General features: G+C 31.8%; 1 protein-coding gene across 3 annotated transcripts; it reads right to left on the bottom strand.

Moving 5' to 3' along the window:
- LOC124357687 (forkhead box protein N3-like) lies at positions 1 to 27979 on the bottom strand. 3 transcript variants are annotated; one of them, XM_046809677.1, is made up of 9 exons: positions 27424 to 27979; positions 25451 to 25547; positions 24355 to 24539; positions 22821 to 23033; positions 22207 to 22394; positions 20335 to 20528; positions 19102 to 19175; positions 16581 to 16723; positions 1 to 10494 (listed from the first exon to the last, which is right to left on the bottom strand). In XM_046809677.1, exons 1-9 carry the CDS (start codon positions 27556 to 27558, stop codon positions 10125 to 10127), a joined length of 1599 nt encoding a protein of 532 aa, XP_046665633.1. In that variant the 5' UTR covers positions 27559 to 27979; the 3' UTR covers positions 1 to 10124. The 3 variants fall into 3 exon arrangements, with proteins under 3 accessions (XP_046665633.1, XP_046665632.1, XP_046665634.1); XM_046809676.1 differs by having other exon boundaries at positions 19102 to 19178; positions 27424 to 27977; XM_046809678.1 differs by having other exon boundaries at positions 19102 to 19178; positions 22207 to 22340; positions 27424 to 27951.

Here is a 27979-nt window from a genome sequence, read left to right as displayed (position 1 = left end):
TCTAAATGTAATATTTATATTTCATTATATATTTATATATATACTAAGAGAAACAAACAAGTCTTATAAATATTACGATAGTTACATAATAATTATTGCTTTATTTAATAATTTCATCACTATCTCTCTGGACATAACAGAATAGCTACTGTCCAGAGACTTACAGAAGCCCAAATCAAAAATTTAACTATTTACATGATGTGAACACATATTTAGAATACTAAGTGCCAAGCTTGGCATTGTACAGTAAAAAGATAAATCTAATCTACCTTCTATGGGCAATTGGAATAAAGATGCCAACTGTTTTGGGGCATTTTAAATGTTATTATTTGGAAGACAATAGGTTTATAGAAGAATAGTTTGCTTTATATGGTATTTAAGAAACAGCAATTGACAATAGATAGAATTTAGAATCTTATAAACAACTAGAATTTATCTTTTAAGAGCTTTGGCCACGAAATGGATTTTATTTTATTTTATCCTGATACTCAGCCTATAAAAAGTAATGTTCATAAGTGTCAATTTAGCCTATACTAATACAGTTGCGATAATTTAAGTGAAATTTTCATAGCAATATAAATAATTAAGAAGCACGTTTAAATATTAACCACAAACATTCATATTGAAGAATGTGTTAAATAAAACAAAAAAATAACACTTGTGTTTTACTCTGATGAATTTATATAAAAAATAGACATTATTTTAAAGTAGGAATTTAAAAAATCGCTAACTGTGCACATTTTTATAAACATTCCCTTAAACACAAAGTCCTTTTTATAGCTACCTACATAAAAGTGTGCACAAATACAACTGTTTAGGTAAGTCTAGAACTTTTATATGAATATATATTTTAATGTTGAAAGTCAACTTTTATTATCAGGGTAAAATAAACAGATTTTGACAAAAAATCTATTTAGTGACCTAATAGTCTTAAAACATTTGATTTTGAAGTAATGCTGTCAATATATTCTTAAACCACAATTTCATGGTTTTATGTTTATAAAACAAAGCTAATGGATTATAAAGGATAACGACTTTAAATTAATGTTTTTCAACAAATTAGTAGCAAGTTACTTAAAGAAATTCACATAGATCCGAATGCAGGAAAAAGTGAACCAACATATGAACAGCACAAATGAACACACTTCATATTATAATTTGAATAGTCCTATATTTTAAATAAACATATGAATCTCCAATTATGGATTTGTTACACATTTTAAAGTCTAACCACTGGTTTTAACTGAAATCCCAATCTGCTTCCAATACGTGTATATAAAGTTAAAGTCCACTGACATTCAATTACATTGTTAATTCAATATTAGTTTTGATTATGTATCTCTCACTAATGAAATAAAATTCAGGCATTCAAAATTTATGAACAGCATAGTTTTCACCTATGTAAAGCTCAGCAGGTACAGCTTAAGTTCTGCTGCATGAGGACTACAGTATAAAAGTTATGGATTTTGGAATTATAATTCCAAGACAAAATTGTTTACTTATCCAATCCTACAACCATACCAGTTACTTTTCTCCTAATTTTTATCCTCGGCGATCAGCAGACTTTTAAGGGGGAATCTATATTAGTAAACTTGATGTTTTATGAAAATTGATTTAGCTAAATGTGTGACAAGATCCCAAAAATTGCTTGACTGGGAGAATGCAGTCTTCTCGAGCTTTTATTCTCCTACTTTGACTTTCCTTCCTGGTGGGTCTCGTTCTTTTGAAAAGATGTGTGACAAGATCCCAAAAATTGCTTGACTGGGAGAATGCAGTCTTCTCGAGCTTTTATCCTCCTGCTTTGACTTTCCTTCCTGGTGGCTCTCGTTCTTTTTCTGTTTAAAAATTCCTAGCCACATGAACATAGTGGCATACAAAATGTATGTAAGTAGAAAAGTAAAGCAAAGAAATAGCACTAGTACTCACAACATTGTCTTCTAATCACCTGTCCCCCACAATTGAGAGATATGGAGGATAACTATTCTGGTTCATCAAGTGAAGTTCATACAGCTTCAAGGCAGAACCGACATGATGATTCCACTAAGCTAAGTGGAAACCTACCAAGAATTCGATGCCTAAGATGATAATATTTCCTTTTGTTACAACAGGGACTCCACACTTGCTAATGATGCTTGAAAAATTTACATGAGACGGTAAGTCCTTATCAATTTTACAGACCATAGTAAACACAGCGTTTTTATCAGTATTAAAACATTATCCCACAATCCAATAAGCATCAGATACAGGTTGCAGCTACCATGTTGCATACAATTTGCGGCAACTACCTGGATCATGTGAGAGGCAGTCTCTGACAAATGACAACCAGCCTGGTACTGAACATATCATCACCTTCCTCTTGTTAACTCGAGTCTGAACAAAATAAATCCTATTCAGGATTGAAGTGAAACAGAGGTCACCCATATTGTTAATGCATACTAGGAATCAGAATGTAAGGTCGATGTAACGATGATTTACACAAGCATTACAACCTGTCCAGTATCAAACCGAGGACAGTGAAAACTGTAAGAGCAACGCCTAGCCCATCATTGCATAAAATGGCTTGACAAAAACCTGTAGTGTGGTGTAGCTCTTCAATCAAGTGATCTGAATTGTTCTAGTTTTACTATTCATTTATAAGACGGGAAAGAAGAAAGCATTCTAAAGCACTACTGAGGTTTCAAAGAAGCCAAATAACTTTGATATCTTAACTGAAATCCACCCCAGGGTTATTATTATTCCCCAGCCATAGACATCTGGACAACAGCAGATTTGAGAGCTTTACATAGGAGAAAAACTATTCCTACAACAATTGTCTAGTACTCAGCTTTGTTCACCCAGGAAAGTACAATTCCAGTAATGATTCTGTTGAACATTGATTATCTCTAGTCCAAACCTCAGGCTGTTACTACTGGACTAAATTACTTGCACTATTTTGGCATTGGTAAAATTTTTATGTACAATAGGCCTACATTGACATGTATGTGGATAATTTTGAAACAGTTATACTGCTTTACCCGAGTTTTGTTTCATAACTACCAATGTTAAATTATAGATTTTTTTATTCCCTTTATTTTGATCATAGTGTTATTTGCAATATACGCCTTGTACTGAATGTATAATTTATAAGGATCTAAATGCCTTTTAGTTTGTCTAATACATTTACCGAAAAAAAAAAAAATATATATAAATGCCTAAATTTTGAAAACATTCTGACGTAACTTACAAGTTACAAAAATGCTTTAGTACAAGCCTTTTTTTAAATGAACCAGACATTTTAGTCAAATCATACTTTAAACAACATACCTCATAAGATTATATGATCAAAATTAATGTATTAAAATAGTTTATAGAATAAAATTGATTTTTATGGGACAAAATCAAGATGGCACAAGTACAAGTGCCTCTTTAACATGAAAATTAACTTTAATTATATTTTGTGTTTTACATGTTAATATTTCCGTTGAACAATGTGCGCAATTATGGACTAATTATATAAAAAATATGAAGGTTGATGCAAGACATAAAATGAGAATTTGTAAATGCTAAACATAACACAACACAGCAGAAAGCGTATTAGCTCACAACAAAAAGACTGTCAAAAGCTACTGGTGATATTTCAATGATACATTATTTTTCATTTTCTCTTATCAATCTCTACTAATTTAACGTGTTGCATTGTTGTATTAAGTACTCAAACAAAAATATTTAAATAAGTTAATTACTTAAGATCTACTACATTTAACAACCAACTAACTAAAACTATTTTCCGTTTTAAAACCATCGTTAAAATGGGAGGTTATATTATCAAGCAAATATACAGTGGGCTTAGAAATAACTGTAACAAAATATACATCAAAGTATTTTAATAAATAATTATCTAAATAAACAACCACAAAGAAAGAATTAACCTAAGTTAAAAACAATTGAGAATTTTAAAATTGTTTTAAAGATTCAATGAACTTTAAAGAGTATTCAAATAAGAAAATGCTAACAAAAATGAAAATTTTACTGTACACAATTATTAATTAAAATATAATAAATATGCTCTAATATTAACGACCCTAATAACAAGTTGTGTAAATAGCGCAGAAAAATCAATAACTTCCACCACAGTTATTCATCCAAACAAAAGTTCAAACATTATTGTAAGTCTTTTTAAAAGACGTAATTATTGTATAAGATTTACAAATTAAACAGTTTCAACAATATTTACAATATATAATGTACATTTGTACAAGAAGGGTTTTGGCATCTGGGCAGGAAGACAGGGCGAGTCCCACAGGAAATTTGGAACTTAGGTAAGAATAGAACTACAAGAACGGAGTACGGACCAGTCAATGGTATACATTTCATATCAAACTCCTAAGAAAAGATTGTCAAGATTCTCTAATTATCTATCTACAAAACACTAAAATTTATTACATAATGTAATCAAAACATTGTAACTACTTCTACCTTTTTCAGTTTTGATTAGGCTACAGTTTGATAGTTAAGGCTATTTCCACATCGGGGCAAGATATTTTTACAACAACTGCTGTTTTCAGCAAATTTGCCCACCTATATATTTTCACTTAACTCAATTAACAAAACATTTTGCAATATCTGTTTAGAAAATTCTTAAAAAAACCAGATAACTCTTTTAAAATAATACACATTTAAAAAATAAATACCAAATGGTGAAAAAAAGGTAAGAGTATTTTATCTTGTGTTGCAAGTATGTTTCTATATGACGCTTAATTTTAATTTGATGTTTGTGGTCAGTTGGGAAATTTGTTGCCAAATTTGTTTCATCATGTTTGGCAATACAAAATCTGAACACATGGGAAGCATACAAAATGTAAGGTAACCATAATATTGTTATTATATTTGAAAGGGGTTAATCAAAAAAAGTACAAAGAGCATTCAAAACAGGTACAAAATGTTAAAGGGGTGTAAAAATTAAATCTGGTTTAGTTTGAACAATGTATACATAAATAAAAACAATAAAAAGCAGTTTGAAAAATCAAACTGATCACAAATCTTTTCTAGCCTATAGCTTGGAAAATGTTTGACAACTTAATACATAGATTCCAGTACACGCTAATATTAAATTAACGTTGGTGTGTTTTTGATGTTTTATTACGATTAACAAAAGCCAAAGCCTGCCTTTACTGTTTATAAACTGATGTCTGGTGAAGATAACTTTACAATGGGACTGGAGATTGATCATCATACAAACTAAGTATCATACTAACCTTGTTAACATAATCTTAACCAGTGTTAATTTAACAGATATGCTTTAGTTTTTGTATTATCAGAAAAGGGTGTTCTTTTATCTAATTTAAGTTCAGTTATACCCACTCCAAAGTGAGTTTTCACTGTTTTAATTAAATATGCACAGTTATTAGCGAATTAAGATCAGACAAAAATTGTGTAATTGCATTAATTGGAAATTACGATTTTCAGTCAAGAACTAATATTCAATTCTATTAAAGTTGATAAAGACGAGTAAAAATCTTCCTTTATCAAGGAATTTCAGAGCCGAGATGATTTTAGAGGGGAGGTTGTTTGGAAGGAGTTCTAGGATGTACTTTATACAATGACAGAAGATTATAAGTGGAAAGGGTTAAAATATTATTTAAATACTTAAATGTAACAGGCTAGGCACTTTGGCTTTTTGACTGGACTTTTGGAGAATTAACACATTTAGTGCACAAAACTCAATAGCAACCATAATTCATCCTAAAGGTTAAAAAAATACTTATACAAAATTCAAGCATTTTTGTAATTTGTATTTATATAGATAAAAAATGCCTAGTTTAATTTTTAACCATTTGCTGCACTATGTAACTAATTAATTACTAAAAATGTAATGTTTATCATTGTTGCTCCCACATAATGTATGTTCCCATTGATACTATCGTTTTGTATTGTGGCCCAACTGACACTGAAACAAAATTGGGAGACTACTAGTAGTAAACATTGTTTAAGTATAACAACAATTTATACAATAAACTCTGAATCATTGAATAACTTACACATAATGTAATAACTCATGGTATCTCATTAATCAACATTCATTTCAACAGTTTGGCACAATCAGGTTCAAACAATGTAATTATATTCTACTGCATTGTAGTATTCATGAATGACTTGGACTGTAGCTCCTCACACAAATGGTGCAAACAGCGTTCATTCTGTTGTTATAACTATGAATTAGAGCTGCTTTTAAATCATTAATATGGGTATAAAAGTCAAATAAATATTAAAAAATGTTTTGCACTTACAATTTAAATGGTTTTTACTCTAATAAAGTATGATTATTTATATTCTGTTGATACGTTAATATTTTATTTGTTGATATAGTTCTATTTTTTACAAATTATAGTCTGATAATGCAATTTGTACAATAATGTATCATTAAAAAAATAATAATTTTTACCTCATTTCACTGTATTACATTTTAAGTAACAAAACCGAGAAATACTGAACACTGATCAGCCAGTACTGATGTTCTGGAACACAGATTAGTGGAGTAAGGAGGCAGTTGTAGAAAGAGAGAGAAAATAAGAAACATCTGTATCTTTGTTCAAACTTAAATGTAATAAACAATTAATTCCAGAGTAGAGCTTTATAGTCCATTCACCGTAAAGAAAATTGTGTTTTTAAAATTGAAAAAGAACACAAGGGAGCATGAGAGAGTATGATTTTGATTTATTAATTAAGTAGGGTCTATTTTAGTAAGATATTAATGTCAATTCAGATTGTTAGTTAAAAAAATTATACTTTTCAGGCACTGCATAACATTTCATCTATAACAAAAGTGGTATTTTTACAAAATAATGCTGATATAATAAAAATATTCATTTAGCCTGGTGTGAAACATTCATTCAGCTGTCATACATCAGTCCATAAAATCATGTCTGTGCTTTATAAAATATAACTATGTTAAACAATTATTTTACCTGTAATTAATGTGCATGTTGTATCCTGTAAATTCAATACTACAATGCAATAGATATAGAAACTAATGGTCAAAATAAAAATAAACCTACAAATAGTTGAATACAATCACCTTTGTAAAATACTAACTAAAATAAAACTAACCTAGAGAGACAATTAGAACAACTTTCTCAGAGTATTATACAGTTATCAGGAAACTGGTTCATTATTGCTGACCGGTGAGGCACTCACCATTTACATGTTTCTATTGGTGTCACAGGACAAAACTATACATAACCTTAAAACCAAAATGCAGATAACTTTTTACAATTGAAAACTATCTTCAACACCATGTAAGAACTCTTGAAATCTCTTGTTGACTTATGTATTATCCTTTACATATTACTATTAACACGTGGTATCATTGAAAATAAGTTTCACAAACATAACATGTTAAAAGTCAAATAATAATGACGATACAACAAGTATATGTTGTCTACAACAGATCATACAAATGCCAGACAAGCCTTGACAATAAGACTACCAAAATATGTATTCCATAATATTACATAAATATAAAAATATGCTTTCCAACACAGATGGTTAAATTACCTATAGAAAATTGCATATATAGTTAAGACAGCTAGACTACAGGTCTTGCATAGTTTTACACTGTACTGGCAAATCGTACCAGCATTACAATTGTCTGACAAAACACTCATTAATTGGTCCAAGCTCATTTAACTAATCAAATTTAAAGAAGGTGTTTGCAGCTCATCTCAGACCATCGTAAAATGTACCAACAAAGTGTAGTAATGGAACCAATATGGAAATTAAAGTTCTAAAATCACTTATTTGTTTTCCATCTTAAAATTCAAAAACGTGAGGTCACATTTTAACATGTGAATAAAATAAAGTATCTTTCAAATCTCAATTATTGTCATTTAAGAATTTACATTTCAAAAATGTATTAATATAACGTACAATCAAATACATACTCATAGAGATGTTCTGTAAAATAAAGACAAATGTCATGTAAAAATGATTACAAAATTTATTGTTGTATGGATAACGTAATGAATTACAATATTGAAAGTGTTTTGATTAGAAAAGCACATCAAACACTGCCTTTTTGATTTTGGTTATTACCAAATCTGAAAATAACTCTGTGTACAAAGCTTGTGTACATAGACAGAATGAGTTATTGCTATAGACTTGTGATAGAAAAATACACAGCACACTTATGTTTGGCATCACACTTGTGTAGTTAAGACACAGAAATTGCTGATCATTCCTACTTAGTTTTACACAACAAAAATCTGGGTGATGAACGCTTACTATTCCTACCTCTTTACTTCTACCCATCTGAATTAGACATCAGATTCATTAATATTATGGTTATATACAACTTTACCTGGTATAGTTTTTAATGTGTAAAAATTTTCGAGGGCAGATCCCACAGTTTTTTAACCATAAAATTATGCATAAACACAAATCTTGCACTTATACATGATTAAATTCTTCAGCTAAATGATATAATATTGGCATTTTTATGGATTCTGCTAATTCTGAGACGTTCGTTGGAGTGTTATATCAAAGTCACAATTAATGAATAGAACGTACACAATGTATTGAATTAGCTCATTGATAAAGCAGAAGATGTTAGCTCGCTTGTCTGTTTATTCTTGTTCTGTTAGTAAGCTGGCTGTTTTATCTAGTCAGTTACATGTTTTAAATTTTAATGTACTAAAACATTAAAAAGTATTGTTTCAATTTGGTACATAATTCTCAATATATGCTGTGTGCTTTCGTTAAATAAAAACCTGCTTAAATAATGTTTATTATATATAACGTGCACAAACAATTTTTTATTCATTTATTTTTTTACATTACAAGAAATAAAACAAGGGTGATACACTAATACAGTAATATTTCTACTTCAATATGTTTTGCTTTATAGGGAATAAAAACAATCTTACAAAGTACTACAATATTTAAAAAAAACTGTTATCACACAAAATTAACGGAATTAAATATTTTACTAAAACAATTCCATGTAAGTATTAAAAATAATAAAACAAGTAAATCACATTTTGTTTTAAATGCTTGATATGACATTGAAAAAAATATATTTGTACTTCAATGTACTAGAATTACAATTCTACTTTTGTTAATCTGTAGTTATATTTTAATTTTGTATTATTCCATTTCAATATCTCAACCGTAAAAATAAATTTTGTATCAAAATATGTAAACAGTTACTTATTTTAGGAATTCCAAATACAATGTTACCATATTACGTGTTCTTAGGGCACCCTTTATAAATAAATTTGTTTCTTTATATATTTATAATTTCAAGTTCTTTAAATATAAAAATTATTAAGAAAGTAACAACAAAAATTGAGACCTTAAGGTTATGATGATTACACTGTCAGATGAAAACATTTGCAACTTAACATGTACGCAAAAATGTATAAAATAGGAAAAAATACTTATGCTTAATAGTAAATATTTTACTATTAAAGCATAAGTATTTATGCTAAATAAATACATTTTTAAGAACTTCTTCGTAAAAAAAAAGAGAGAGAGAGAGAGAGAGAGAGAGACAATTTTGCTGTAGAAGACTTTCAGAAAATACAATCTCCCTTACCAGTATCTAGAATGTTACCAACATAAGTATATTCACATTTATTAATTTTATTTTTAATTCAAGTTTAAATGCTGAACACAGCTTCATGTAATTTCTTCTGTTAATAGTTTTAAAAACAAATTGAAATGTAAGCATTCATCACCCACTAAAAATTTAAAAAATTCATAAATTAAATTAAAAATTTGTGAAATAACATACTCCATTTTAAATGATCTAACCTTCATTGTCACACAAACTATTACTAAGCATAGCTTTTATTAAATATAAGTTAGGCGGAAGCTCACTTGCTATTATTGGTCATAACAATATTGAGACCAGACAAACTAGATTGTGAATAGCTACCGTCTTTGTACTACTAACTGGGTTTCGTTAGTGACTGGAAGAAAACAATCCACAAAACAACTGTGTTAAATCAATAAAAATACGCTTGCTAAAGCTAGATACCTAAAAAACAACATATGTTTCTTGAGTCCCATCACAATTCGTTTCTACCACCTGGAAATAAACACGCTACAAAGAAGACTACGCTCAATGGAATGACCTCACATTACTCCTACCTTTTAAATTTGCCTAAACTTTTACCAGAGCCAGACGACGATTTCCTTCTTATTTTCGTCGGAGGTTGGTACTCGTCACGTTTCCTATCTTGTTCAATTACATTGTTGTTCTCTGTAATGATACCTGGTTTCCATCGGTTCTTGAGTCCACTGATATCGGACTCGTTACGTCGGTGTTTGGCAGGGGGAGTTTTTCGCAGCAGCCTCGGGCGAAATGGAGCATTTTGCTTTTTCAGAGGAGTTGGTGGTGGAGTCTGTTGTGTTGTTATTCCTGCTAGATTGAGCAGTGCATCAGCACCCTCTGCTATCTTCCGCTGCTCTTCTATATCAGTGCAGTCTACTTCCAACTTCACAGGTAAGTTCCAGCTGAAATGTTCAATCAATTTATAGTTACATTCAATGGATATGAGTGTATAAACAGTTTATATTTGAATTAATTTTTATATTATAGAAGTAATGGCAGTTGCCCGCGGCTTCAATCGCAATTTCCTGTTGGAAAACAGTACACTATATTAACGTATTTTTTTATCACATTCTAAATACTCCTGACATAATTGATAGTCGTTCCTTAGTGAGCCTCTTGGGCACATTATGAAGGTAGGTACCATATTTCCTACCTCTATCTTTCGTGGTTTTTGCTAGGTAGTTGATAAGTTATTCAGTACAATTAATTTATATGGATGAATTTCGATAAACTAATTAGGTTATAAAGAACCAAATTCGGTCTGTTAAAATTAATTTTCTATCTTAGATATTTCCAGTATTATTGTGGTGTTTGCCTTGTGCTCTGATCGAGAAAATGTATCAACGAAAACCAATTTCATAAAGCGGCTTCTTTTGGCTCTTTTCATATACCTTCGATCTAACCAAATTCGATTACCTTATGTGCAGACACTTACGGCTTTTTGAAGTGGTTTTTATAACAACGTTTAATAGTATTTTCATTGCATTAGATAGTTTATTGATCATTGGTGTAATCTAAATTGGAAATTAGGCAATAACTTCTTCTATGCAATCTGCATTACATTACTGATCAAGCACGTTACAATGATAATTTTCTAAATTTTAAATGTAAACAAATGTTTCTGCCTCTTTGATGAACTTCAGCTGAAAGTATTAACAGCTGTGAAGTATCAGTTCACTTTGTATTACGTATGGTAGCGCAGTCTGCCGGATCGAAGGTAAAACATTTCAAAATCAATAACAGTTTATAAATTAAATATTGATTAAATAAACAATTTAAATTGGACCGAATTGTAAATCTAAACCATTCTTGAATCTACCTGAAGACACACAACAAATTTCATCAAAATCGGTCCAGTCGTTTAGGAGGAGTTCTGTCACATACACACGAACACAAGAAATATATATAAGAAAGAAATAAAAGAAGAAGAAGAATAAGAAGAGAGAATTAAGATGAAGAATTTTAATATTAATAAGAACAGATGTTGTAATAATAACAATATAATTTAACAGTTTCACAAAGACTTTATTATGTTTAGGGAGGGGCAAGAAATTCTTATCTAAGACATCTCGTAAATGAATAGTGTACTGGGTAAAACCAAACCTGTGTTGGTTGACTAAAGGAATAGTTGTACAACTGTGTAAGGCCATTAATATATCAAAACAAAAGGAGTCAAAATGAGACTGACCAGTTTGTGTATCGCAACAATATGACTGAACATTTATAAACACGGTGTAGCCCATAATCGTGGTATCCACCCATTTATTAGATATAAATTGAGATTATTTATTAACATTTAATGCTAGGAAAAATTTTTAGGTGTACATAGGACAGGTCATTATCAATAAATAACGATTTAAACTCAATAAATCTGCTTTCACAAAGAAGAATGTAGTAAGTACGATAAGATAAATCTTGGGAAAAATGAGGTTAACTCGGAAGAGTTACTGTTATCTTTTAATGAGTTAATTTTTATACTGTCTAAAATTAAATACAGATTTTTTTGTGTTTACAATAAAATAAGGCATTTAATGCATTTTTGCAAAGTATAATTATATAACTATACTTAGAAAAAGTGCCTTATAGATTCTCTTTAACAGAGCTTGCCAATTTAAGAAAACTCAAAATAAATTTACCATGAGAGAGGTTAGCAAAGCAAAAAATTTAAAGCAGAATATAGGCTTTAATCAGAATCAGAATATATTTTTATTAAAAAATTTTTGGAGAATTATATAGTGTCAGTTATTATAAAAAAAATGTCTTCATGAATCTTGCTTTACAAAATTACTTTGACTGGTCATAGAATTCCTTAATTATAAACAGAGTCATTCTAGAAACCAATCTTGAAGTTCCTTTTTTAGATTCTTCTCAGATGTGGCCGCATATTGTATATCTTGCATCTAGTATACATGGCTTCTTACTGTAATCAATAGTGTGGCATGCTGGTAGAATGTAGTCTGTTGCTCTCCCGGATTTGTATGAATGTATAAACAAGTGTCTTTGTTAATCTTACTTTACAAAATTACTTTGATTTTTCATGCAGAGTGATTCTGATAAAAGTGCACATTTTTTCAATGTTGATAGAGAATGTGAATACAAACATTTTTGTCTAATACACATGGAGCTGCAAATGTTCTGTTTCTGAAAAAATTGATAATTTATCAGAAGTCACCCTGTAGAATTCCCCAATTGTGAACATGGGTCACTCTAGAAGCCAATCTTGAAGTTCCTTTTTTAGATTCTTCCCACTGAATCTTCTCAGATGTGGCAGTGTGTTGTATACCTTGCATCCAGGAGAAAGTAGTCTGTTGCTCTCCTGGTGCTGTATGAATGAACATCCTCACCCCTTTGGTGTGTCATATGGTCTGCATGTGTTATGACTGACAAGATGTTATATAAACCTATAATTGTTACCATCTTTAGAGACTTGAAGGCTTCTGTGCAGCTAACTAATAGATTTAGATTTGAAAGTGTTTAAATGGCCTTTTTTCGAAAGACAAGAATTTTGTTCAAATTGTATTTGGATATTCCTACCAATATGGCAATGCCATATCTCATGTGAGACTTAACCTGCACAAGATAAGCTGTTCTTGCTGCCTCCTGTTCTGCAATCCTGACAACAAAGATTCCTGAACTTAGTGTTTTACATGGATTATTATGTGAAGAATCCAAGTAAGATCACTGTTGACAGTTATATAGTAACTTAGCTTGTTTCTGTTTGAGAGTACCTGGGATAAATGAATAGCTTTATTTGTTGAAGATGAAATTTGCAATTGCAGCTATAATGCACTTTTATTTGCCAGAACAAGAGTAGTGTCATCCATATACATGATGGTATTTAAGTTGTTGTTGCCAACGAAACTTGGGAAGTTGTTTGTAATTAATACAAATAGAAAGGGGCACAAAACTGATCCTTGTGGTATGCCTCTTCTCACCAACAATGGCTTGAATCTAGATATATATGGATCTTCTACCCTTTTCTGGTACTTGAACTTTAACAATCTGGTTACGTCCTTGGATATAACACTACTCACTTTTTTATGTGTCTTCCATATCCAGCATTGATGGTTTATTCACGATTAGTTCGTACCCTGAACGACCAAAGGCCTTGCTTGTTACAGTTGATTTGCAAAACCGAGACATGGTTTCATTTCTCTAGCTGATCAAGTTATATGTTCCACAAGCTTAGTTAACTTACCTTTATGAAGCCATATTGGCTATTTGTTATTAAGTTTTGATTTTCCAGGTGTTACACATTCCTACTCACATATGTAACAATAAACACATCTCACATAACCTGAAATAAAAATGTAACCTTTATAAAAGGCTTACCACATTGTTGTTAGTTGTTGCAAACTAAATATCAGATGTTTCTTAGGGAAAATGCAGTATCTGTTTACAGCTTGGGAAAAGTGAAGTAAATGAAGATACTGCATTTTTACTAACCGGTTCACCGTGAAAGACGACTGCTGTCAACTTGGCATTTTTTTTTCTTTGCCTGTGTAAATCGACTATAGTCCATGACAACTCGTTCTCTGTGTTAGCCAACTAAAGTCTCAAGTGTGAGAAAACAGGAAGCTTTGCAAGCTAAGAGTTGTCAGCTAGCTGTGCTTTCGTTTCGTTTCCAGATAGACATCTATAAGATTGTCTATTACATACTATATCTATTACATACTATTCCAGTGAGTGTTACGCTATGTGTAAATAATATTGAATTTACAACATTGTGTTTTTGTGAACATGATAAAACGTTTGACTTCATGACCTGCACTATTGAAATTTCAGTTAGCTAAAAAGACTGTGTTGACAAATAATGTAAACCTGGTGGTTGGGACAGTTTATTTGTGTAACTAAATCTCCATTTTACATTTACAAAAACCATCATATTCATTACCCATCAAGAAAAAAATCCGAGCTTAACAATATTCCTTTAAAAATAAATTTATTTATTTATACAACATTATTTTATAACATTGATTATTTCAATGGTTAAGAGACAAAGCTAACTGCAACCATTCATAATTTAATTAGTTTTACTTGATACCTGTTTCTAAATATTAAACTAATTTGCTTAACACTTTGTACCCTGAGCCCGAGTATAGGTCGGGCCGCGTCGGCAGCGCCTGTTACCGTCGCCCGAGTATAGCTTGGGTCGTGTTATTTAGTTGTATTATTCAGCTCAGTCATCTTATTTTTGGATTCAAACATTTTGATTATGTTCATTGGTTGTCTAAGTTCGTATTTGTTAGTTTTGAGATCCCTGGGTCACGTTTTAGTAATGAAATACGTATATTTATCGTCGTATTACAAGCGAGTCTAGACAGCTGATCGTAGGCGTCGCGGCTGATCGTCGGTACTGTCAGTTTACTTTGTAGTGTTTCACATTGTGTTTTGTTGTGAGTCTTAGTGATGTCTTACTAAGTTTTCTACAAATCTTGCTGACAAATACTGAAGCAAATGTTATTATAATGTATTCTAAATGTGAATTTAACTGTTTGAAAAAAATCAGAACTTTATTTTCTTACTGAATGAAGTAAAGGCAAATGTAAGCAATGTGAGGTTATCCGTGTGTTTTGTTTTGTATTTACACTCGCTTTGTTCTTTCTTCTCGACTTTCCGTTGATTTTCATTTATATTCTTTACTTATTATTTTCGAGTTTAAATAATATGGGAGATGAAATCAAGTGATGCAATTCGCGATCTTTTGTTTAACTCCGAGTCGGAAATTTACGATGATTTTGATACACGCCTGGGACCAAATATTGATTTTATGAAAGACCTAAACGAAAATGTGCGAGATCCTGTATTTGATTCAGACCATTGTTATTTAAAAATTACCACACTAAGGCGAACTACCTGAACTAACAAGCTATGTAGCAAAAACTTTTTTTGTATTTTTTACATAACATTCAATATTATGTAATAATTTTATTTTAAAAATAAAGTTTATATTTGTATACATTTAAAAAAAGTATGTATCTCTATCTTTAAAAGATATATAGTATGAGTTTATAACATAGTTACTGTAATAACACAGAATTTTTTTAAATCATCATAAAACCCCCAGGGAGCCACGCCGAAACATGTATTAAGGGCCCAGGGTACAAAGTGTTAATCACCAGTAAACCACAGATGATTCCAGCAATATACAATAATTTTCATCATATTCTTATTTTGGAATGTTTATAGACAAATCATATTCAGCAATAATTGTAACATCTCTATTATGGTATCATTTTGGGATTGCTCGCATTAATCCTATATTTACAGCTTGAAGCAATATATTAAATGCTCTAAATAGATTAGAGGAAATAGAACAAATGAGAACAACATTTAAAATGAACGAATCAGTGTCAGGAACCATCCGATTTACAACAGGACTTCAGTAATGGAAATACAAACAAAGAAAGTGATCGATTTGAGCAAGAGTTCAATGAGAGTTCATTAGTCTTGACCTTGACATACATGAACAAACAAACCAGTCCTTGCAAAAATCTTAACTTAGCCGTACTCATTATGGCAAAATTTTGATTTATCTATTGTATGTCAAGTGTTTATGTATTGTTTTTTATTTATATGTAAGCGAATGACAATACTGTCACATACGTAGAACCTTATCAGATTACTTCAATCCGTGACTACAAAATATAAAAATAGTTGTAACACTCCAACTGCAGGCAGGTTTATCTGTAAGTAGGCAGTTTATACTTTTTTTCTAGACAGACTATAAACTGTAATACCTGTAAATAAAATAACTTATTTTTTGTAATGAGTCTATTAAGGTATAAATGTTAGGCAAAATATTAATATATCAGTCACAAAATATAATGGCATTACTAAAATAGCTTATCAGTTGCAAAATTGACAACTCTCAGCCTTTACACTATAAAAAGTACACACTACTATAATTCCAAATACTGATCATAAAAATAACCAATTGTGCTCATTATTATTAAAATTCCCCATTTCATCAAGTTTTTAAACGTACCTTGAGTCTGAATCAGAACCTTCTGCAAATGCTTCATCTGGAGAAGCAGGTTCACTCTTGACAGTGGTAGTGGAAGAAGGTTCGGCACTGCTGTACGTGTGATCTTCACTAGGTGACGAAGTGATAAGCATTGCATCCCCAGCCTGGTCAGTCAATTCACAATCAGTTGCAAACAATTACGGGGAACCAATTACCAACCTGATACGTCTTCGCATCTCTGCTTCCTTATTCTGCTCCGCCACGTATTTACATTCTAAAACGGATTGTGAACAATAAGATAAAGATTATTAAAAGAATTAAGATACTTAAATCAGAAAACATCTTCATTAGTGGTTAGTTATAGTCAAGAATGTCAGTGAGCACACTGCTGTTAAAATGAATAACAATCTTATCACAGCAAAGACACAAATTGCTTTTTATAAAAACATTTAACCACATGAAATAATTTTCTGTCCACTTACAAATAGTTATAAGAAGTGTTTCTTATTTATATTATTTGTGAACTAACTCACCTATCTCGAGAAAGGCAGCCTCCACCAGACTGACTAAATTATTTTACGAATGAAAATAACAGCACGATTTTAACCAACATTGATGCCTGGACATATCATGACGTTTTAGCAATATTGATATAATTTTTTGTGAGAAATAAATAATTTAGGTATATAGTGTTAATAATTTTCCACATTCACATGTTCAAGAATCATTGGCACTATATTTTGGTTCTAGTTCATGATTTGTAAAAAATATCTAATTACACAAAATAAAATACAGAAATTAAAGTATACTAGCACTAACCCGCGGTTTCACACAAAATTTTTCTGCTAAAAAACTGAGACATCATACATAGGCATATCCTTTTTACATGACATACCAAACACTCCTGTAATAAATGATGATCTATATAAGATGTTCCAATCTCCTGATCTGTTTTAAAATAATTGGACTTTTAAGTTTAAAGAAATTTTATGGCCCAGAAGTCAAAGAGAAAAAAACTTGAGTACCAATTAAAAAATCAAATTGCTCTGCAACAATGCACGATATTTCATAGGATAGCTACGATTATATCGGTAACATATGAAATATTTTAGGCCAGTGAGAATGAATAATAAAGCCAAAGTCTGTTGTGGTCTAATTGTGAAAGCACTATTTATAATGAAATATAATGGAGCTGTAGTATGTTTTTAAAGCAAAAAAAGACATGTGTCAAATAGATGTTATTCCACGTTTTTTAGGTGAAGAGGATCAGAGTTAAACAAAATTGAACTAGGTCTTATTTCTTGTATTCAGGATCTGCTCATGTAGAAGCACTTCTGGTTTGAATGAACAATATATCCATCGCCACAGTTGAGTTTATCTCCTTGCCCCAATCAAGAAAATATAGTTCAGCAGTTAAGAAGCCTAATTTCTACTTCCAGTGCTTTTAATCCACTTCAGTATAAGGGATGTTCCCTTTGGGGAACTATAGGTAAAAACCAATAAATAAAAAAAAAGAATACAGAACACATGTTCACTGGGAGAAGGAGGTTATGTCCACTAAAATAAGCTCATTAAATGTATCACATATATTCAGCAACATGATGCAAATTTTTATATTACTAATACTGAATATAAATCAACTAATATTCTAGAAAAATCTTAATTAATTATAAAATATTATTTATAAAAAATTATTAGATATTATTAGTTTTTAATAATAATTAGTGTTATAGTAGTTTAGTAAAATATTACTAATTTGTATCATTCTGATTAAATACTTAGATTTTAATTTTTAAGAACCAAGAGTTTTACTTGATTTCCTTACAAAAATAATTATAAGATTACAGGCTTGTTTTGGAGAAGATTTTAAACGTGAAGACCTGCAAACTGTCTGAAATACGCATACACATTTATGAAGTTAGTATGGCCACAGTACTAGGGTCAATAGTAGAAAAACAATTAATTATATCATTAACCTAAAATATTAGTATTTTTTTGTTCTCTTAGGACAAGAAGTTTATAAATTGCACTTAGTCCTGTAAGAACCTTTGTGCTGCTTCTGGAGTGACAGGATATTCAGGATGGGTAAGGTTAGGGAGTAGGGGCCGCCTGCTATCGAGATCCATGAGGAAGAATTGGGGCACTACATCTCAGCTGTCTCCCCAGAAAAAAGGGAGGCCAGCTCTGAACCAGCCTCTCCAGTCAAAGTAGGCAGGGGTGGCATACCCTTGTTGAGGCTAGCAAGAACCTCTGAGGTTAGGGAACAAACCCCACCAACTCCAACAGTCATCTCCCACATTAGACTAGACCTATCGGATTGCCCATGAACCCCAGAATCTAGAAATTTGCGGTTAGTGATGTGCTGCTCCTGGACATCCATAAGGTTGCCCAGATTTAAGTGACACATCGGTTTTTGCTGTGCCCAGTGGTGAGTTTATCTGGAAAGTACAAACCAGCCAGAAGTGATCCCTGCTGAGTTTAAAATATTAGTTAATAACGAATTTCATAAATGAATTACGGGGAGTCTATTTTTAACACTTACCTCAATTTTTATTTTTCTCTTAGCTCCACGAGTATTTTGTACAAGATGCGCTCCCAGCCTGCGATGGTACTCATCTGCTATACATATAAACATTACATCATCATTAGATCTAATAGTTAATTTATTGATTAAATGCAATTGTCCAGTGAGATTAAATAAGTGAGCAAAGAAGTGCTAAAGTTGCGTACAGTCAAGTGGGCTATAATTCAATAACTCGGATGATCTGAGACAGACTGGTGTAGGAATCCGTAAACTTTGGAATTTTTCACATGGTTTGAGAGGCTAGTAAGTGTGTTAAAAACAAATTTTCTGTGCCTGCGTTTAATCCCTTAGATGTCATGGGGCCTTGCTTATTTTAAAATCTTTTTGGTAGTGAACGGTGAAAAAAAGCATTGTGAGCTGGCCTACTTTTATAATTACTTTCCATTCATATTAATTATAAAATATATGAACATATAAAATATAAATATGAAGTAATAAAACATTTAATTTGTACTTACTTCCATTTACATGAGGTTAAATTATTGAATTACAACCATAATAACTATGCTCTATGGCTAAAAAATATAAATAAAATCACATCTTAAATTTTATAATTGACTTCCTTGTTCCTTAATGTTTCTTCAATTTAGTAGAAAAGCAATGTTTGTTTAGGTCATTTTTTTGTGGCAGATATCACAACAAATTAGAAAGGGTTTTAGGTTGGAAAACTAGGGTTTTAGGTTTGAATGGCTAGCGGTTTTTTGCTTCATTAGGTATTATAGTTAAAATAGGACAACTTATTGACATTAAAACATTAAACCAATATTTAACACTTTTATTATTTTGTGTTTGTGTTAACACAAAATAATAAAAGTGTTAAATATTGGTTTAATGTTTTAGTGTAAATAAGTTATCAGTACCAATATAAGCTCCATCTACAACATTTCAAAATAGGACAAGTTGGAAAAAATAAAAATAAGTCTGATCCAATCATTATTATGCTAATACACCCTTCCTGTTACAGTTACACCCTTCATCTTGAGTTAAGCAACCAGTTTGCATTGTTCCAGCCATAACCCAAAACTATTGTACATTTATTTACACTATCATTGAACTTCTTTCAGTTATTGTAAGTGTAGGATAGATATTGATTTTGACCAATATTAATTTCAATATATTTTCTCTTAATTAATCTGATCAACGGATTTTAAATTATTTGTTTTCAGCTCAAAAAGAATGTTAACAGAGTACCTCTGCGCATGGAGATGTTTGCTCTAGCGTTGGGGCCATGTTTGAGTTCCAGCATGGCGGCAGCAGCGTCCACATCATCTAGAGGGTCCGAGCCTTCCACTGCGGCCAGGCGGCGGGCCAGGTACGGGAACAACTCGGGATCAGGTAGGCGGCTACTGCCATTCACCTTGGGGACTGCAGGCTTGTGTACTGGGCTGCACATACCACCATATCTATATTAAAATTTAAATTGCTTCTCATTGCAGTAGCTTCCCTATGCATTGAATCTGTAAAAATATTTCAACTGGTTAATGTACAATATAATAACACAATTCAATTTGCAAACGATTTTCATATCATGTAATGAAAACTAGGTGACATTCCGAATTTAAGATCAGAACTTATGAGATAGAGTAGATAACTAAATAAATGCATCCTTTATTTTTCATATAAATATATACCTTTATATATTAATTCAAACCCTTTTCAGTAAGTCGGCTTAACCATACCATACTGTACTATGAGAACAAATAAAACGCATATTGGTATACTTTACTCTCTGTTACTAAATGTAACAAAAGATATTTCACAACCACCAATTCAGCAATCTTTCAATGTTGGGCAAAACGTCAGCTAATTTTATACCAGCTGAAATTTAAGTCAGAAATAATAAAAGGGTTGTTCGGAAAGTAAATTGCTATAATACATAAAATATAACAAGTAGCTTTTACAGCTTTTTTAATTATATACGTACAAAAGAACAATTTTTAAACACAGTTAACATTAAAATTTAAAGCACTTATTCTATCTAGGTATAAGCTTTTCAGTACCTGAATAAAATGTTACCGCCTGTGAACTAATCACAAAGGTTTCTGCAGTGAGGAGGAGGGACGATTTTTGCAATGAACATTAATTTGTTGTTCACGAAACAATTGGTACAATTTTTAACTGCAGTACAGCTCATAACGTCTCCTCCATACACAGAACACAACATTCACAATGAATTTCCACAGGTTGAATTTTTTACCAAAAGAAATCTGATGACGCTGTGTACTTCACAGTCGTTGGGAGAGTTGATTAAGACAACAATTTTGAACATTAGTTGAGAGCGTCTAAAATAGCGTAACGAACTTCATTTTAACACTGCCAGATGCGTGCTGAACATAGCTATACAGCGTGACTCTGGTTGTACCGTTACCCCTACCTGTTCAGCGATCATATTTGTTGGCAACTTACTTTCCGAGCGATCCTCTAACACTACAATTTATAAAAGCCAGTCTATTTGATATTAATAGAAGTCTAAATAAACAAGCACTAAGTAAAATATATATTAAAAAGTACAAAATTCAGTAGTAAAACAAATATAATTGAGACAGAACACAGAGTCATTGTTCTATCTAGGTATAATGTATTGGTATTGTAACATTGGTATTGTCCATGTATGATGTTCATGACACTAATTGAACCTCACATGTTAATGAAAACTGCAGTAATTAATCATAACCTCCTCTAAGAGTTGAAAAAGAAAATAAATGTCTTTAATATATTCCTCAACAAGTTATCTCTCTCTTTATAAAACTATGTAAATTAACTTGTTAAATCTCACAACAGTGTCATACTTCCATGCAATATATGTAACTAGTATTGAAATGTCTACATTTACATTTTTAAATACAACTGATAAGGAGTCGATCAACTCTTGCAGCAGTCAACATATTCTGTTATCCAAGGATCTTCAGGATCTATATCTTTTAAGTATTTACCTTATGTTGCTATATAAAAAAAAATACTGGAGATTTGTGTACTGCCTAGACTAACAAATTATTTGAGATGTACTGTCGGTCAAAACTTATTTCTTGAGTGTAAAGGATTTATTACATTTAATTTACTTGCCTGGTGGGAGTTGGTGGAGTCCTGTTCGCCTTATCCAGAGAAGTGCAAGGATGGTATGGAGCTTTCTGCAGTGCTTGTAAGAGATTAGAACGATACAGTGGATCTACCATCCATAGAGAGCCTTTTCCCAAGTTCTGAAGCATAATAGTAGAATTTTTGTGTAAGAAATTACTCTGAACTCTTTTAGCCTGTCAACAGAATTACTCAAGTCTATATATCCTTCAATTTTATACTATCTATAGAATAATAAATAAATTATAGGACTATAAACAAATATTTTATTGCTTATTTTACTTTGAAGAAGAGGTAAAAAATAAAAATAAATCCTTTAGAGATCAAGTGTTGCGTAACAGGCTTTGCTGAGATTGCATGCAAAATTTCTAATCTATAGCCCATTTCTTTCTCGAGATATTCTGCGGACAGATAGACGACAGCCAGTCATTTGGCAAAAACAAATTGTTGTTCACGAGACAGAGTTAATAATACAAGAAATAAATTACACCAATAAACATTACTCTGGTTAAAGTTAGTATTCAAAACAAAATCACGGACATGATAAACTTAGAAATTTCTGCAATAAACTTTGTTACATAAGATATACTGTCAATTATTACCGGAGCCTTATCCACTTTCCGGAAACACTTGTTCAAGGAAAGATTGTGTCTGACACTGTTCTTCCAGCCAGTAGGAGCATTCTTGTAGAAAGGAAAGTGTTCCAGAATCCATCCATAAATTTCCTTAACCGGAAGAGCTTTACCAGGAGCTTCTTCAATGGCCATAAAGATTAGGCACGAAAAAGAGTAGGGAGGCTTTGAAGTCGTATGTATCTGGAAAAAGTTTTAAGATTAAGTTCAGACAATAAAAATAAGTTACAACTCTAAAAATTAGCATTTACGTTTTAAACTTCAACATTTTTATTTGTAGTGAGAAGTGGTTATAATAATAATCTGTATACTTCATCTCACATCATACATTTTAATTGTTGCATTTTTCTTCAGATTATATTCATTGATATGTTTCACATTTCAGGACAAATAAGAAAATTTATGAATAGTCAATTAAAAATGTTTATACACTTACAGATATAGTAAGCTATGTGTCTTCAGTTTTAACACTTACTCAAATAACTTTAAACAACAAAGTTAATTTTTTGCTGTCTGTTTTATTAATTCAATGCACTCAAAAATATGGAAAGAAAATTATGCATTGTGGTATCACTTATTTTTGGTCTTTATTAATTTGTAATATATTTTTTAAACCTACAATAGAGTAAATATTAAATTGTTAAGCCAATAAAACAAAGGCCCTTAAAAAGGTCTTTTAAAGGTAGGTTTTACAATGGGTTGTTAGTTTTACAAAGGTCTAAGTGATCAATGACAACACAATTCTCAAATACCTCTTTGTATGTCTCTACAAGTGGGTTTATCTGTATCACATTCTGTAATCCATCTAGACCTTATTTATAGGTTGCTACATTGGAACAGGTAGAAAATGTCTTTAATATTTTTTCTGCGGGTTGTTAGTTTTGCAAGGTCTAAGTGATCAATGACAAAAAAATTCTCAAATAACTCTTTGTACGTCTGCAAGTGGGCTTATCTGTATCACATGTTAGTCTTATTGTTGTACTGTACTCCATCTAGATATTATTTATAGGTTGCTACATTGTAATAGTAAAAAAAACAATATTCTAAAATAAAAGTATCACAAACACCAATATCGATTTATTTTACTCATATGAAGTGATGCATATATATCTAGGACACTGATATGTAAAGAGAAAATAAAATAAGTGGTGTATTATGTTGGGCTGTTCTCTAGTTTGAACAAAATTACATCATAGTAACTAATGTGCTAAGATGTGGTTATAAACTAAGAACCCATCACAAAAATGAGTCAAAATTTGTGTTTAAGTATAATAAATATAGTTTCATACAAATTTACTATTTCAAGAAGAACGCTTGGAGGCAATAGTGCAGGTTTCAGATTCTTTACAATCATATCTGTGTTACACAACTAATTGTTCAATTTACTACTGGACTAACTACTATAGCAGTTTATCATGAAAATACGTAGATACAATTATTATACCTCCAATACATTATATAATGTAATAAAAAAAACATTGATGGGTGAATATTTGTAAGTTACCTGTGGATCATACGGAATATGATGTGGATGTTTGTTCTTGATAGCAGGCACAGTGGTGGGGGGAGGTGTGGGACTGGCAGAGTTAATGCTTGAACATGTCGAGTCTCGTTCGCTCGCACTATCATCCACATAGTCACTGGTGGGCGACTCCTGAACGCCAGTACCATTTGTACGCAAGTTTATACCTGTGTCAAATGTGGGTGGATGAGGAACTGTATAACAAAAATACCACTTTCCTAAGGTAAAATAGAGATTATTAGACAAATTTCATCTTTTGGGAAATTCAAGCATAACTGTTGTACTATATTCATTATATACTGTATAAGGGTTCTCCAGAAAGTAGCATGTGTTTGGGACTAGCTCAGCAGTGGACGGGAAGCCGCCATCTTGGAGTAAAAGATTCTTGCACTCAGCAAACTTAAAGCTGTGGTAATAGCCAGTATATATATATCCCTCCTACTTTTCTCACAGTCACCCGTTAAAAGTGTACTGCTATTGAAAATCCCACCAATTGTTAAGTGCGTTCAGTGATAAGGTTTTTGTTGCCCAAAATCTAAAAACAATTTGAATCCATCACTAAATTTTTACTATTTATAGGATAGAATAATGGATGAAAGCAGAGTGAGGCAGTGATGTATTGATTTTTTTATGACCTTACCAGTCTTCATTATGAGTATCACAGTAATCGCAGATCTAGCCTGTTTACGAAAATCAATGAAAATTTTGTGAAAATTACTGAACTTTCAGAATTTCCCCCTAAATCTCACAGTATTTTTTATGTATATAAAATAATGTCACTAAAGAGATTAAAATCATATAATAATTTGTACCATTTGAAGCCTAATTTGTATTGTATGATAGTTACATTTCTCAGATTGAATATAACTGTACATGGTACAAGAACTTTGCCTTCAGAAAAGACTATGCAGTAAAATGTAAACTACAGACATGTCATGGTTTTTGTAAAATGACTTTATATTCCACATCATTTAAAAAAAAGTTAGCCTATTATACAATTAAACATCAATATAGATCATAGCTCAAATAAATTCAAACCAGAAAATTTTAACTCATAAATATTCAGAAATGTACATACCTTTGAGCAAATTCTTGTCTTGGAGCCAAGTTAAAGATGTTAAATCATCATCTTCACCACTCTTCTCTGAGCGCTCTTCAGATGCCCCATCTCCTTCCTGTTAAAAAAAAAACAATTATTTTTACCCTGAAGATCAGGCTTTACTACCCTCAACCCTTATAGGATAAGCAGGCTAATTAATTCAGATTATCTGAACATGGATGGCTCTAATTTGAAATCTGAATATTAGGTATTGTATAATCTGACATGCATGAAGTACTATCAGAAGCTGATTCATATCCTGAAGCTATAATTATCCCCGACAAACTTTTTATAAAATCAACTAATGAGATATACTCTCGTCACCAGTTGGCGACTAGAAGGCAAGAATGTGGTTAATATATCGAACAGTATCTGCAGAAACTGAAAAACCCCGCAAAGTATGTAATTTTAAAGCAGTCACAGCTGGTGAAAACCAAAACGAATATATTCAGGATGCTTTAAACAGGGGATTAACTTCGCGAACTATCTGGCAAAGATTGTTAGGAAACTTAAAAGTCACTCTTAATGAAGTATATAATCAAGCAGTTATTTTGGAAGTGGCTTAAAATCAAGCTCTTTCTTACAACTCAATACCCTACAATTCTCTTACACAACAAACAACTGAAAAGGTTGGCGTCAATGATGATGAATCTGAATCGTCTTCCCATCAAGTCTTACGAAGAATGAATGTTATTTCTGTGGTCAACCTAGGCACCCACGAAATAGATGTCCCACTAAGGATTCAATTTGTAATATTTGTGAGAAAAAAGGACATTGGGCCACAGTGTGTAATTCTACAAAGCAATCAAGTGTAAAGAAGGACAACACTTTCAAAGCAAAAGGACACAAATAAACTGCGTGACATCATCCACATTTGCTGCATCTCAAAAATGTCTTTCCAAATCAACAGTTCCCCTTGGTTATCAATGGAAATCATGTCGAAGCCTTAATCAACACAGGGAGGTCTGGTAGTTTTATATCTGAGACTGCTGTTAGAAGATACAACATTTGTAAATATCCAACAAAGCACCAAACATTTATGGCCTTAACCAGTCATGTGTCTTCTAGACTGGGTCATCCTTCTTAGTGCCGAAGTCCAGCCACCTTAACTATTCAGTAATCTGTCCGATGACATAAAACCTATTGCAATTAAGTCCTATTGCTACTCTGAAGAAGACTGGCTCGCACAAAGTACAATGATGAAAGAGAAACAGTTATATTGCCCGTTACCTTGCAGCTCCAACCAAAGCTATTTTACAAAATAAGGGACATATCATACCAGAATCTTCAGACTCTGATGTTACATCCACAAATCAAGATTGTAAATCACCCGAAACAAGATCAAGTAACCAAGAATTGAATAATAATCAGCAAGAGGTAGCCACTATTGAACATAATAATAGTACATTAATCCATCTTGAAAATGACAATCCCTCACCTATGGCGACTCTACAGTCAACACAGCCAAACAACAACAACAATCCGTCGCTCCTCCAAAGTAAGAAGAGTCCCTACATATCTCAGAAACTATGTTTAAATAAAGGATGGGTGAATGTAGTATTATCTTATCTTTTCTGTCTTAAAACATATGTTTATTAATTCTCAATATTTATGTTTACTGTTTACTTTCCGTAAATACTTTTTTTTAAATTTAGCTTTGTTACAAGTTGAATAAAACCATTTCAGTTTGGTTCAAACCCTAATCCATTTCATAGCATTGAGTAGGTATGGAGAACACAGCAATGTACATTAATTGAACTGCTGTGGTGGATAATAAATGTTTAAAATCAAATGATAGATAACAAATATAACTTGAAATCTGAAGGTTTCCGGTTGAAGGCCAATTAGTTGCAAACATTTTTTGCTGGCTGGATAAGCTAAATGGTATTTGAATTAATTGTATTTGTATATGTCTATGGATTCTAGGCTGTACTAATAGTGTGGAACATTACCTTGATGTGTAATAATGTGTTTGGTATTGAGAGCAGTGTGACAGGTATGGCGAGAGAATTATTGGCACTGAGGGCTACTCCAGGCTCATCCTCTGGTCCTGGCCGTTCAGGAGCCATCGATAACACCTGAAACATTACACATTCTATTGTAGTAATGTGTTTGGTATTAAGAGCAGTGTGACAGGTATGGCGAGAGAATTATTGGCACTGAGGGCTACTCCAGGCTCGTCCTCTGGTCCTGGCTGTTCAGGAGCCATCGATAACACCTGAAACATTACACATTCTATTGTAGTAATATGTTTGGTATTAAGAGCAGTGTGACAGGTATGGCGAGAGAATTATTGGCACTGAGGGCTACTCCAGGCTCGTCCTCTGGTCCTGGCTGTTCAGGAGCCATCGATAACACCTGAAACATTACACATTCTATTGTAGTAATATGTTTGGTATTAAGAGCAGTGTGACAGGTATGGCGAGAGAATTATTGGCACTGAGGGCTACTCCAGGCTCATCCTCTGGTCCTGGCTGTTCAGGAGCCATCGATAACACCTGAAACATT

This window comes from Homalodisca vitripennis, chromosome 3, assembly GCF_021130785.1.
Source record: "Homalodisca vitripennis isolate AUS2020 chromosome 3, UT_GWSS_2.1, whole genome shotgun sequence".
Taxonomy (NCBI): domain Eukaryota; kingdom Metazoa; phylum Arthropoda; class Insecta; order Hemiptera; family Cicadellidae; genus Homalodisca; species Homalodisca vitripennis.
This window is presented reverse-complemented; position numbering and strand designations above follow the sequence as displayed.

Bases quoted from the DNA above. Each gene is read 5' to 3' on its own strand.
- LOC124357687 (XM_046809676.1), bottom strand. From the start codon at position 27,558: ATGTTTCAGGTGTTATCGATGGCTCCTGAACGGCCAGGACCAGAGGAT. The intron at 20,529-22,206 runs GCAAGTAAATTA...TGGTATGTGCAG, and splicing joins ACTCCACCAACTCCCACCAG to CCCAGTACACAAGCCTGCAG. The intron at 16,724-19,101 runs GTAAGTGTTAAA...TTGACTGACCAG, and splicing joins AGAGAAAAATAAAAATTGAG to GCTGGGGATGCAATGCTTAT.